Below are 14,620 nucleotides of genomic sequence, written 5' to 3' on the forward strand. Positions count from 1 at the left end.
CAGGAGACTAGGGCCCTTCAGGATTTAACCTCCTTCTGTCAGGCCTGTAAGACAGGGCTATTCTGCCTGGCCTTTAATTTAATTCAGCCTGATCTATTATTTCCCTTCTCTTCCCTCCCCCTCCCCTTTTATGAAGATTACCCGCTCAGCTAATTCTCCCCTGGGCTCCTCGCTGGCCCAAGTAAGACTAATTCAGCCAGCTAGTCCGGGTGACTATCTAATGCTAAATTGATTTCTGAACTTTGAATTTTATTGTTTTTCGTGTTTTTATACTGTATTTTATGTTGCTTTTACAATTAAGTGTTTTAAATTTGTTGTTAGCTGTCCTGAGCCCGGTTTTTTGAACCAGGAAGAGCGGGGTATGTATAAATAAATAAATAAATAAATTTATTATTATTTATTATTATTATTATTATTATTATTATTATTATTATTATTATTATTATTATCTTTTCTTGAATGTTGTTGTAAACATCTTTTTTAATTCTTCATGAATACCACCCCAGAACTTTTTGATTTTCTCACATCCCCACCATACATGATACATTGTTCCTTCTGACATCTTACATCTCCAGACTCAGAACCTTCTCATCCTAGAACAGGAAGTAGCAACAGAAATAAGAGAGGCACCGGCTCATTCCTACCTTAAATGAATCTCCCACTACTGGTTCTTCCCAGCCCTTTACCTTCTCGTTCTGCTGGATGAGCTGGACCACTTCCTGCTGCTCCTGCTGTTCTAGCTTCTTAACGAAGAAGAGGAGCTCCCACCATTCAGCCCGGCTCAGAGTCCCAGACTTCTCCTTCATATGATCCATCAGGTATGGCGCCGAGTACAGGCACCGAAGCGGTTTACGGTACGTTGCCTGGTTAGCTTGCAGGTGAGCACAAAATAACAGAGGGGTGTTTTATGGCTTCTCAAGGGAACGTCGTTTTAAATGCTGTCCTCAAAGCAAAAATCCCCTTGCAGAGCAACCTGGTCCAGTTGGAAGAAGCAGCCATTTTTTTTCCAACCCCACAAAGCAACTTTAACACTATAACACACTCCTACAGGTGCGCCTACACAGAAGTAGGTCCTGCTGAGTTAAACAGGGCTTACTCCCAGGTAAGCAGGTATAGGTTGGCTCTGCTAATGGGCAGGTCAAAGGGGAAGGAAAGGAAATGTAATGAAAAAATGGGAAACCAACTGAATTTCTTGTTATATAATGACACTTCCAAGTGCCGTCTTTGGGCTCCTTTGAGAGCAAGGGCAGGGTATAGATTTAATAAATTAACATAATGAAACAAATGTTTGTGCAAGGTAAGCCAGTATTCTCATCTCCATAGTACAGATGGGAGGCTTAGGCCTAGCGACTGTCCTAAGGCCATGCACTGAGCTCAGGAGTGAGATGAGCTTTGAGTCCAAGGCTTCAATGAATTCAAAGCCAGAGAAATACCGTATTTTTTGCTCTATAAGACTCACTTTTTCCCTCCTAAAAAGTAAGGGGAAATGTGTGTGCGTCTTATGGAGCGAATGCAGGCTGCGCAGCTATCCCAGAAGCCAGAACAGCAAGAGGGATCGCTGCTTTCACTGCGCAGCGATCCCTCTTGCTGTTCTGGCTCCTGAGATTCAGAATATTTTTTTTCTTGTTTTCCTCCTCCAAAAACTAGGTGCGTCTTGTGGTCTGGCGCGTCTTATAGAGCGAAAAATATGGTAATCTCTGGTGTCATATATAGGAAGGAACATGGGAAGCTGCTTTGTAACAAGCCAGAGCATTGGTTCATCTTGCTCACCATTCCTGACACTTGACTGATAGAACTGCTCCAATATGGCCGTGGGAATGGGAAAACCCAAGAAGGCGAGAGGGAAGCCTTTTGCCTTTTTTTTTAATTGCTGTTATTTTTTACCTATGTCATTTTAAACTGTGATATTAATGCTGTATTCTTAGTTTTGGATTTTTACTTACGTGGAAATTGTTTTCCATTTGGTTGTAATTTTTTTTTATATGCTTTATTTATTGTTTATGACTTTATTTATTGTTTATGACTTTTGTCATTATGCCTTGAGCATTGTTTTTAACTAGGAGGCATACAAATAAAATGATGATGATGATCGCCTACTAGCTGACCCTTTTACCTGGAAATGCCAGGGGCTGAACCTGGAGCCGGCGCTGTCAGGCAAGGAATGCCAAGAGGGAGGATTTAACTCTTTATTGTCAAAAGTTAGGACCTACAAGTTAGGAAAAGGCATGTTCATCAGTTCGACGTCTCTCAGCTGCTCCTAGATGTGCAGCTGATGAGGCAGTTGCTGCGACAGAGAGGCACCCCCCTCAACCTCCACTTATGTATCTTCCCCACCCGAGTTGCACACAAAGAAGCAGAGACTACGCCTTTGTGTAACCTGCCTCTGCTCCTCCCATTTCAACCCTCTCCTGGTCCAGGGAGACACAGTGCAGCAGGAGAGGTGGGGGCAGCAGGAGGAGGTGTGGAAGCCCTTGACCCTATACCAGCCTGACCTCTCTCTCCCTCCTCTGGCACCGATTCTTCACTCTCCAATCCTGCAGCGTCTCCTGCCTCTGCCTCTCGCCTCTTGGTTGTTACAGGCTAAGCCAGATCACTGATCCCTTCTCCTAAGTCAGCCTCCAACCTCGCTTCTCAGCATCCAGCCCGTTCCTGACAGCAAAGCATGTGCTGTTATCGCTGAGCTTTGATAATGGAGAAGGGAAGAGGGGAATATCCTTTCAACAGTCCATTTCACCTATTCATGACTCAAGTGAGCCAGGGAAAGAATGGACTGAAGCCAGCCTACAGAGAAAGTGCAAGCAGCAAGAACGCAGCTCAAAGGCAGAGATTAGAACCATGAATGATCAGCTGAACAGTAAGCCCTTTGTGCCTTAGGACGGGACCGCCTGTCCTGGTATGCCCCACAGAGGGCCTTAAGGTCCATGAATAACCATAGTTTAGAGGTCCCAGGCCCTAAGGAAGTCAGACTATCCTCCACCAGGGCCAGGGCCTTTTCAGTGATGGCTCTGACCTGGTGGAATGCTCTGTCCCAGGAGACTAGGGCCCTTCAGGATTTAACCTCCTTCCGTCAGGTCTGTAAGACAGAGCTATTCCGCCTGGCCTTTAATCTGAATTCAGCCTGATATTTTATTTCCCTTCTCTTCCCTCCCCCTCCCCTTTTATGAAGATTACCCGCTCTGGGATCCCACAGCTAATTCTTCCCTGGCCTCCTCGCTGGCCCAGGTAGGACTAATTCAGCCAGCTAGCCCTGGTGATCATCTAATTATGCATATTAGATGGATTTCCCCTAAATTGATTTCTGAACTTTGAATTTTATTGTTATTCATGTTTTTATACTGTATTTTATGCTGCTTTTACAACTACGTTTTTAAAATTTGTTGTTAGCTGCCCTGAGCCTGGTTTTTGAACCAGGATATAAATAAAAAAATATTATTATTATTATTCATTATAGCATCCCAGCACTGCCTTACCTGTGTCCCGTCTCAGAGAAGCTGTAAGGCTGGTTAACTTTTCTTGGGCTTTCTCATCTGCATGCCCCGAGGAACCAATGATCTCAACCATGTGCCAATGCACCCAGTATGTGCGGCCCAGAGACTCCCAGTAAACCTGGAAACAAACAGGGGCCAACATAAAAAAGAAGACTCCGCCTACTTGTCCTGCAAGCAATTTGACCTTGCCCCTTATATGATTCAGCAGCCATAATGATTTATTGTTTATATGTCACCCATCTGAAAGGGTTGCCCCAGCCACTCTGGGCGGCTTCCAACAAAATTTTAAAACCACAGTAAAACACCACACGTTAAAAACTTCCTGATACAGGTCTGTTTTCAGATGAAATAGTCAGGTAGTTGCTTATTTCCTTGACATCTGATGGGAGGGCGTTCCACAGGGCAGGTGCCACTACTGAGAAGGCCCTCTGCCTGGTTCCCTGTAACCTCTCATCTCACAATGAGTGAACTGCCAGAAGGCCCTCGGTGCTGGACCTCAGGGTCCGGGCTGTACAACAGAGAGGCCCACCCCAGTCAGAACAAAACCCTCCCTCTTGACACAGTGGTGATTCTGCTGCTCATACCACCAAGGCCAGAACAGCTTCAGAAACCCAACGAGATCCCCAAACATCAAAATTCTAGAGCCAGCGTGGTGTAGTGGTTAAGAGCGGTAGTCTCGTAATCTGGGGAACCGGGTTCGCGTCTCCGCTCCTCCACATGCAGCTGCTGGCTGACTTTTGGCCAGTCACACTTCTCTGAAGTCTCTCAGCCCCACTCACCTCACAGAGTGTTTGTTGTGGGGGAAGAAAGGAAAGGAGAATGTTAGCCGCTTTGAGTCTCCTGAAGGGGAGTGAAAGGCGGGATATCAAATCCAAACTCTTCTTCTTCTTCTTACAGCAGTGGTTCTCAACCTGTGGGTCCCCAGATGTTGTTGGACTACAACTCCCATCATCCCTGAGCTCTGGGCCTTGCTAACTAGGGGTGATGGGAGTTGTAGTTCAACAACATCTGGGGACCCACAGGTTGAGAAAGGTGGGTACGGCAACCCCTGGGTCCCAGAAGCCAGGATGTTCCCCAAACTCAGCAATACCTGGATGGGTGGCGTGCCGTCATTGCTCTGGAGGAACTCGCCTTCGTCTCCCGCACAGACTTTCTCGTAGTCTTCCAACATGCGCACGCGCATGCCCCGCACCAACTTCTCCTGCACGTACTCCACGTAGCTGTTGCGACTGGGGAAGGCCGAGCGCAGCTTGAAAGTGCCAGTCTCCTTCTGGGGGAGCCGAGTGGCTGGCAGGACGGTGGTGCCACTGGGAGCCTGGGACTGGAAGATAGACTGAGCTGCCCAGGGCGGCTTCCTGCTGAGGGTCCGGAACTGCCAACCGCGATCCCAGCCCATGGCCTGCACCAGCTCTGAAACAAGGCTGGCCATGGCCATGCTGAAGTCAAACTCGCGCTGCAGCCTTTTGCTGTCCCCGGAGCACACACTGAAGGGCTCAGAGGCTGCATGCTCCCCTCCCGGGTCTGTGGTGCTATGGTGTTTGTCCACGAGGGAGGTGGCACATAGGTAGCGCTTCACCAGAGAAAACAGCAGCTTTCCTGGAATCTGGAGCAGGGAAGAAGATGAAGAACTATGAAGAAATAGCCATGTACAGTGGTGCCTCGCAAGACGAAAAGAATCTGTTCTGCGAGTCTCTTCATCTTGCGGTTTTTTCGTAAGCAAGCCGCTTAGCGCTATTAGCGGCTTAGTGGATCAGCTGTTAAGCGGCTTGGCGGATCAGCTGTTAAGCGGCTTAGCGGCTTAGCTGATCAGCTGTTAAACGGCTTAGCGGCTTGGGAAAAGGGGGGGAAAGGAAAAAAAAACCCGCAGGAACTCGCAAGACATTTTCGTCTTGTGAAGCAAGGCCATAGGAAATTCGTTTTGCGAAGCACCTCCAAAACGGAAAACCCTTTCGTCTAGCGGGTTTTCCGTCTTGCGAGGCATTCGTCTTGCGGGGCACCACTGTAAACTTGATTCACATCCATTATTTAAAGCGGCCTTTCCTTCCTTGCTGATGGAGACCATTATTTAAAGTTCCTTGATTTAAATCAGCCTTTCCCAGCTCTCCAAATTATTTTGGACTTTTAACTCTCATCAGCCCTGACCACTCGCTGTGACGGCTCGGAACAGCAGTCCAAAACATATTCAGGGTTGGTGATGCTTTTTGCAAGGCTGATTTTGTGAGGCACCTTGAACGTGCAAATAGAGAGGATATAAATAAAGTAATGGGGAGATCTCCATGCCCTTGTCCCCCTGCCTTCAATAAATAAACTAATAATAATAATAATAATAATAATAATAATAATAATAATAATAATAATAATAATTTATTTGTAGCCCGCCCACCTGGCTGGGTTTCCCCAGCCACTCTGAGCGGCTTCCAACAGAACACTAAAATACAATAACCTAATAAACATTAAAAGCTTCCCTAAACAGGGCTGCCTTCAGGTGTCTTCTAAAAGTTTGGTAGTTATTTTTCTCTTTGACATCTGGTGGGAGGGCGTTCCACAGGGCGGGTGCCACTACTGTAAGGCCCTCTGCCTGGTTCCCTGTAACTTGGCTTCTTGCAGCAAGGGAACCGCCAAAAGGCCCTCGGCGCTGGACCTCTCTCCAGGTTACTTCCCAATTATCTCACCCACACACCCCTCGAATATACCTCCAGACCTGTACTGGAAGCAGCCCCATCTAGGTCAGTTAATACCTGTGGAAGAGGGATCCCCTCAAAGGACATGCAGTGCTCTTCTGAGGATGTTGTTTCTGCAAACAGCTCAAGCAGGGTGTAGCGGCTGTCGAAATCCATGTGTTGTTCAATGCCATCCTGCCGGCTCAGGGACAAGAGGACATAGGCTCGGCTTCCTGAAACCAGAGATATCTAATATGGCACTTCCTTTGCATGTGTACTAAAGCATCTTCTTGCTCACAGAACTCCCGTCTCCACAGTAAGACGGGGGGTCGGTTCTTTCACACTGACATACGCAATAGAATACATAAAATGAGGCAATTCCAGATAGCAGCTTACAGAATGAGGCTCAGGGGATTAACTCTTGACAAAAAACTAAGTCAGGAAGCAGTTAATGACCTTAAAGGTAAAGGTAAAGGTACCCCTGCCCGTACGGGCCAGTCGTGTCCAACTCTGGGGTTGCGCGCCCATCTCACTCTAGAGGCCGGGAGCCAGCGCTGTCCGCAGACACCTCCGAGTCACGTGGCCAGCGCAGCACACAGAAACACTGTTTACCTTCCCGCTAGAAAGCGGTACCTATTTATCTACTTGCACTTAAGGGTGCTTTCAAACTGCTAGGTGGGCAGGAGCTGGGACCGAAAGACGGGAGTAATGACCTTACTCTAAGCCAAAGTATGGCATAGTGGGACTGGCAAAATGCTTCTGCCCACACAGAGCAGCTCTTCATGCTCGAGGCAGAAATGTGCATACTAGGCTCCAGGCAAGAAAATGTCTGGGGTGTCCCTTTTTGCGACTGTGAGGTGCATTCATCAAATGCAAACGGATTCCTCATCATTTAAAATAAAGCCAGTGCCCTAATATGGCTTTGGGAATCATAACTGACAGTCACCCTATAATTTTTTAGTAATTCAACCATTTATTAGAAGTATTAACCAAGGCTGAACAAGAAATAATTATCATAGGATATTAAGGGGGGGAGAGGATAGTGTCTGTTTACATCAGTACGGGGATGACGAAAGCACTGGCTAGGCACTGTCATTTAATGCAACTTACAAAAGAACATGTCTTAAGATACTTTAGAAGCCTTAGGTCCAAACCAGACTTGTAGCATCACCCGGTGAGGTTGATAATTAATGGGATCAGAGTAAGCAGGGAGGGAATTTAACCCTTTTGGCTCCTTCTGTGGACTGAGGAATATCCCTCCTCTAAAATTAGTATTTCTATTAGGAGAAACCTTTCCCCCATCCCACCTTTGACACCAATAAGAGTCTGCAAACACCAGCTTGAGAAGAGGACTTTCCTTCAGGACTGCTGCACAGGAGGAAAGGATGAAATATCTGTTCATGCATGCTGCAATCTTGATAATTATCAGTACATGCATACCATCTGGTGCTAGTTGCATTTTTAAAAACCCTGTGTATTAAATACAAAGGGCTAGTGTAGTCCTTAGACAGGAATTGCATCATAGCTGGAGTCAGTCCCTAAAAAAGAACAAATCTTCTGAGTCTCACCTGCATTGTGCGAAGCCAAAGCCCTCAGGATCTTGCCTGCGCTGCGACGGATCTGCTCCTCCTCGTTACACAGCATCTTCATCAGCAGACTGAGGGCACCCGTTTCCTTGAAGACCCCCATCAATGAGCCAATACTGGCATAAGCACTGAGCACTTGAATGGTGTTCAGAATGGAGGACTGAGGGACTGTGGGGCTGGCCATTTGCCAAGCAGCCCGCTGCACTAAGTTCCTGACATCGGCCTTCATCTCCGAAAGAGATGCTTCATCCAACGTGACATCGGGAGGGAATATTCTGCGTGAACGCTCTTCCTTGGGTGTCTTCTTGCCTAAGAGTGTTGGGCAGTTGGCATAGGCATCATCTGCCGACATCCACATCAGGAAATTCTCCATGCTGCTCTCTGCTGAACAGGTGCCAGGCCTACTTCCTCTACCATTTTCCAGGTTCCAGCGAATCAGGTATTCAACGTGCCCATTGTGACCTCGGCGCTGCCGGATTAACTCCTCAGGATAGCTCTGAATCTTGGGTCCGAGATGCACTAACACATTCCCATTTTGCCTCTCAATCACCATGACAGGGAAAGCACCTGCCAGTACAGAGAGAAGCAGGTCACGACCTCTGGAACCACCTCTAAATAGAGGACTATAGAAACGTTGAGTAAGACAGCCCAAAATACAGGAACATTGCTTTGAGACACAACTGCGGCATGTTCAGTGTGCTGTTAGAAACTACTACCCCAAGGAAGATCAGACATTCCTCAAACTCGGCAAATAGCTGAGATCGTTGTTGGAGTTACCTCTCTTCCTACTGGATCTCAGAAGACTAAAACTCTGGACCATGCAATGAAGCTGAACATAGGAAGATTCAGGGCAGACAAAAGAAAAGAACTTCTTCACACAGTGCATATTTTAATTTGTCTGAATTAATTTTAAGGTGTATTTTAATTGATGCCTGTTTTTATGTATACTGTGTTATTTACCGTATATGATGTTATCTGAACCCAGCTCCGGCCAGGGAGAGTGAAGTACAAATAATAATAATTAGTAGTAGTAGTAGTAGCAGCAGCAGTAGTAGTAGTAGTAGTATTAGTATTAGTAGTATATTTAAACTATGGAATTCACTGTGGCCAAAGGAAGCAATGGGTACCAACTGGGATGGGTGAAAAAGAGTATTAAGAAAATTTATGAAAGATATAAGTATCAATGATTACTACTAGTAGTAGGTTCTACTACATTGTCAGATGCGGTATGCTTCTGAATGCTAGTTGCTGACAATCACACATGGGGAGAGTGCTGTTGCACCAAGATCCTGCTTTGGGTTTCCCATAGGCATCTGGTTGGCCATTGTGAGAACAAAACGATGGATGAGATGAGTCACTCGCCTGATCCAGTTGGGCTATTTTTATGTTCTTATATCCACTCATGCCAACTTGGGCTGCCCCTTCAAACAACTTCAACCAGGGCCAACATAATTTGTGAATGTCAGGAAGCCTGACAGTGAACATGCATCTATAACAGTTTGCACTAATTATTTGTTTCTAAAGATAGCATTTTGGAATATGGACAAGCTGTTCCATACCAAAGGGTTTCAAGAAGACCTATAGAACTTTATTGTCTCCTAATCCGACTGAAGTATACTTCTCTTCAGTATACTTCTCTATAGAGAAATTTTAGTTCAGTACAGACTTCGTGACCATAGATGAAGCTGGGCAAAAAGTAATTCACTGTCAACACAGCACAAAAGTGAAAGCTGTTGTAATCTAATGAGGTGTGACCTAATGCTACACTGGAATTTAAGCATGTGTTCTCCCTCAAATTATTCCTTGCTTGCTGTCTTCTACTCTAACATCCATTTCCCGCACTTATAAGCAACCTATCTTGGACAAGTATTTGTCCTAGAGACAGATGTGAATAACTTGCTAGCTTATATATTTTCAAAGGGAGACTGCCTGTTACTATTTCATTTCAGTGATCTTGTTGTACAGGTGGAGATACAGCACAATCTAACCTAATTGGGTCAACAACTTCTACACTCCATTGGAAGACAAACCACACATGGGGCTTATGCCACATCTTGTTAGGCAGCATGTTTTTATATTCTCTTTTAATTAACATCCAGCCTGAAAAAGAAATCCAATGAACCTGAAAGCCTGCACACAATTTTGTGGTGTATAGGTCAAGATAAAAGGTACCACACTACTGTTGCTTTCAGAGGTGTTATTTTAATGATTCAACAAGCAGTTTTCATTTGTTTTGAAGACAGGCTGGTTTGGATCTATGCAAGACACAGGCAAATAATGGCTGTAATTATAAATGATGCACAACAGCTAGCTGAGGTTAAAAACTGCCTTTAAAAAATTGTTCTATTCATTTCAGCATCTAACACTAACTGGAATAGTCTATGAAAGATTATGCACCTAAACTACATTTTTATTTAAGGAATTATGAAGACCACATCTTTCTTTATTAAAGAAGAATCCTCTTTGCAGCTTCACATCACAGTTCAAGGTCTGTAAGATGGGCATCCTTCAACAAACCTGTTAAAGATGTCCTTCTTGAGGAATACCAGGGATACCCGCCTGCCACCCAAGATGTTTGAAAACCACGGCTGCCATAAAGGTAAAGGGACCCCTGACCATTAGGTCCAGTCGTGACTGACTCTGGGCTTGCGGCGCTCATCTTGCTTTATTGGCCGAGGGAGCCAGCGTACAGCTTCCGGGTCATATGGCCTGCATGACTAAGCCGCTTCTGGCGAACCAGAGCAGTGCACGGAAACACTGTTTACTTTCCCGCCGGAGCGGTACCTATTTATCTACTTGCATTCTGACGTGCTTTCGAACTACTAGGTTGGCAGGAGCAGGGACCGAGCAACAGGAGCTCACCTCACTGCGGAGATTCGAACCGCCAACCTTCTGATCGACAAGTCCTAGGCTCTGTGGTTAAACCCACAGTACCATCTGCATCCCATAGGGCTGCGCAAATGTGCTAGCTTGCACGTGCCAGCGTGGGATCTTGCCAATCTATCCCATATAGCATATTCTACCCAAACACTTTTCAGTTGAGATCAGCTTCTAGTTAAAAAGCACTCAAAAAGTACCGTTAGGATGCCATCCAGAGGAGCAGCTGTGTTTGTAGCAGAGAGAGAAAGGGCAGCACCATAAAGACGTCCAAATCTATCAGGGCTTGAGCCTGCAAATGTTGTATCCAATGAATTGGGCTCCTTTTGATACTTAGATTTATTTTTGGCCCGGCTGCAAAGCTTACGGCGAGGCTCTGACTATGTGAGGCTCTGACTACGTGTGTATAGGTACGCGGGTGGCGCTGTGGGTAAAACCTCAGCGCCTAGGACTTGCAGATTGCATGGTCAGCGGTTCGAATCCCTGCGGCGGGGTGCGCTCCCATTGTTCGGTCCCAGCGCCTGCCAACCTAGCAGTTCGAAAGCACCCCCGGGTGCAAGTAGATAAATAGGGACCGCTTACCAGCGGGAAGGTAAACGGCGTTCCGTATGCTGCGCTGGCTTGCCAGATGCAGCTTGTCACGCTGGCCACGTGACCCGGAAGTGTCTGCGGACAGCGCTGGCTCCTGGCCTATAGAGTTGAGATGAGCACACAACCCTAGAGTCTGGCAAGACTGGCCCATATGGGCAGGGGTACCTTTACCTTTATAGATTTAATAAATAAACAAAATGATAAGGTATAGATAGATGATAAAATGAGACTGCACTACACACACACACACACACACACACACACACACGTTATCATATATCAAACCTAGACAGCATCTTAAAAAGCAGAGACATCACCTTGCCAACAAAGGTCTGTATAGTTAAAGCTATGGTTTCCCCAGTAGTGATGTATGGAAGTGAGAGCTGGACCATAAAGAAGGCTGATGGCGGAAGAATTGATGCTTTTGAATTATGGTGCTGGAGGAGACTCTGGAGAGTCCCATGGACTGCAAGAAGATCAAACCTATCCATTCTTCAGGAAATCAGCCCTGAGTGCTCACTGGAAGGACAGATCCTGAAGCTGAGGCTCCAATACTTTGGCCACCTCATGAGAAGAGAAGACTCCCTGGAGAAGACCCTGATGTTGGGAAAGATGGAGGGCACAAGGAGAAGGGGACGACAGAGGACGAGATGGTGGGACAGTGTTCTCGAAGCTACCAGCATGAATTTGACCAAACTGCGGGAGGCAGTGGAAGACAGGAGTGCCTGGCGTGCTCTGGTCCATGGGGTCACAAATAGTCGGACACGACTAAACAACAACAATCATATATATGTGATAACACTGCGCCGCGCTGCAGCTGCAGCTCGGGCTCGGCCACCTGTCGCCAATGCTGCCCCGTTCCCACGGGGTCTCCTGAAGCGACGGCAGGGGCCGGGGTCCCCATGGAACGCAGGAGGCGCGCGAGCCTTGGACGCTCGACAGCTGCGGGTTCGATCCCGCCGGAAGCCTCGAGATTATAGGCTAACCTCACTCGCAACCCGCCCCCCCCCAAAAAAAAAACCCCTCACAACATGAATACACATACGCAAAACAACAACAGCAACAACTACCCGCAACCCTTCGGGCGGGCGAGCCTTGTCGGCAGCCTCCCTTACTTTATCCAGCCTAGCAGCTGCCTCACCTCTTCCGCCTTTCCTGCTCGTGTCCCGCCTTCCCACTGACGCACTACGGCTGCCGTCGCGAGGCAAACTTATTACTTTCGCGGAGCGTCTCATTGCAAAGAACAGATGGAACAAAATATCTCTTTTTATTCCCCCCTTCCTTTTTTTTTTTTTTTGCTTTGTTGGATTAAAGCGTATTATTTATGCATTTCCCCCCTTTTGCTTATATTCTTTAATTGTTTGCTTCATTAAATTTATATGCCTCCTGATTGCAAGAGGGAGGCGAACTTCTCAAAAGCGGGTTGGCCGAAAAAGATAAAACAATAATATTACTTAAAAAAATAAACAATAGCCGTATTTTTTAAAAAAAATACAGGAAGTTTAAAGCCCTGCAATACAATGGACTAAAAACAGAATTGAAACCCACACCGGGCTTTCTAAAACAGCTGGGATTATAAATCAGTTGGATAAAGAATTATTTTTGCATGAGTGTGCAAACATGTGGATGCTTGTGAACACATATGTAACTTCAGTGAGTCCCCATCCCTGGGATGGGCAATAAAAATATTTACCATAGTAAAAGATATCATCATAGTAAAATATATCATCATGCCTCACCTGACGTGTGTCAACCGTATTAGGGGTGCCTACAGGGCAGTCCTATATACATGTCTGCTCAGATGCAAATCCCATTAAGTTCAATGAGATTTGCTCCCTACTAAGAGGTATTAAAACTGCAATCCTCTGTGTACTCACTGAGGAACAGCCCCCATGGAGCACAACTGAGACATACTTTTGAGTAAACAGGTAAGATGCCACAGGTATTAATGCAAAGTTTTATATTTTTTAACATGCAGAATTGCCATTGCTATTCTGCAGCCTCTCTGCATCATGAAATTCATTTTGCATCTAGCAGAGACTTGACGCTGCAATTCTATATGGGTCTACTCAATGGTAAGTCCCACTGATTTCCACAAGGCTTTCTCCCAGGTAAATGGGTGTAGCAATGCAGCCTAATTCAGTCTAACATTTGTTGGAGAAGCTGGGCATAGAAAGGGTTCAATTTCCTTCAGCCTAATTCACCCCATGGGCAAGGTAATCACAGGTGCAAGGTCAAATGAGCCATTTGCTGTGGTAATGGCTCTGAGCACTACCTATATCTATTATTGTATGTCAGATTCCCAACATTTTCATTGCATCTCAAGACTCTCAACAAGATGCAGGCTTTTACTCCTGAATCATGCCCAGATTTTCTTATCCCCCTTCCCTACCCACCCCCTATGTTTTGCTGAACCTCTAGCCATAAGGGTTCTGGTCTGGAGGTGAAAGCACGCTTGCTATTTTGGGGTGACGTTTTAGTTAATCCTAATTAACGCATCGCTCTACCACAATTTTTTTCGTACTGCATCGCAATCTGCCCACATTACCCTAACAATCGGATTCCGTACTGAGTCAGTTAAACCTAAGCACACCAATTTAAATGGGTTCAGATCCTTCCAATTCTGACTAAGACTAGGTTGTTTAGTGTGTCATCCCCAGTAAACTGTTCTCTCCAGTTTGATTTACAGTATTCTTTCAACAATCCCCCATTTTGCCAGAACTGTACGATTATCAGTTTATGGTAACAGAGAGGCAGGCTTTTTCATGCCATCCCTGCTGAAATGAGATGCCCACATCAGTACTGGCATTCTGAGGGCTCCTGAAGACACACTTGTTTGGGCAAGCATTCCCCTGAACCAATTTCCGATGTTATTATTTTAACTCTTAAAATGGTTATGCTATTAAATCCTGTTTAACTGAGGGTGTTTTAATGCCCCACTGCAATTGTACTGATTTTATAGCTGTAATCTATAAAGCAGAGACATCAACTTGCCAACAAAGGCCCATATAGTTAAAGCTATGGTTTTCCCAGTAGTGATGTATGGAAGTGAGAGCTGGACCATAAAGAAGGCTGATTGCCGAAGAATTGATGGTTTTGAATTATGGTGCTGGAGGAGATGCTTCAGAGTCCCGTGGACTGCAAGAAGATCAAATCTATCCATTCTGAAGGAAATCAGCCCTGAGTGCTCACCGGATAGACAGATTCTGAAGCTGAGGCTCCAATACTTAGGCCACCTCATGAGAAGAGAAGACTCCCTGGAAAAGACCCTGATGTTGGGAAAGATGGAGGGCACAAGAAGGGGATGTCAGAGGACGAGGTGGTTGGACAGTGTTCTCGAAGTTACCAGCATGAGTTTGACCAAACTGCAGGAGGCAGTGGAAGACAGGAGTGCCTGGCGTGCTCTGGTCCATGGGGT

The 14,620-nt window shown here is 46.0% G+C and overlaps 1 protein-coding gene across 1 annotated transcript in view; it reads right to left on the minus strand.

Moving 5' to 3' along the window:
* LOC309365953 (cullin-9-like) overlaps positions 1–12,395 on the minus strand; it is a 38,524-nt gene extending 26,129 nt beyond the window's left edge. The window contains exons 1-6 of the mRNA XM_081904582.1: positions 12,344–12,395; positions 7,717–8,301; positions 6,227–6,381; positions 4,579–5,091; positions 3,471–3,606; positions 687–871 (exon numbers count right to left, since the gene is read on the minus strand). Of these exons, the coding sequence (XP_081760708.1) occupies positions 687–871; positions 3,471–3,606; positions 4,579–5,091; positions 6,227–6,381; positions 7,717–8,287 (1,560 nt within the window). The 5' untranslated portion in view covers positions 8,288–8,301; positions 12,344–12,395. The remainder of the gene's footprint in view (positions 1–686; positions 872–3,470; positions 3,607–4,578; positions 5,092–6,226; positions 6,382–7,716; positions 8,302–12,343) is intronic.
* Positions 12,396–14,620: the final 2,225 nt, after the last annotated feature.

This window comes from Podarcis melisellensis (genome assembly GCF_964234715.1).
Source record: "Podarcis melisellensis genome assembly, chromosome: 3".
NCBI lineage: Eukaryota > Metazoa > Chordata > Lepidosauria > Squamata > Lacertidae > Podarcis > Podarcis melisellensis.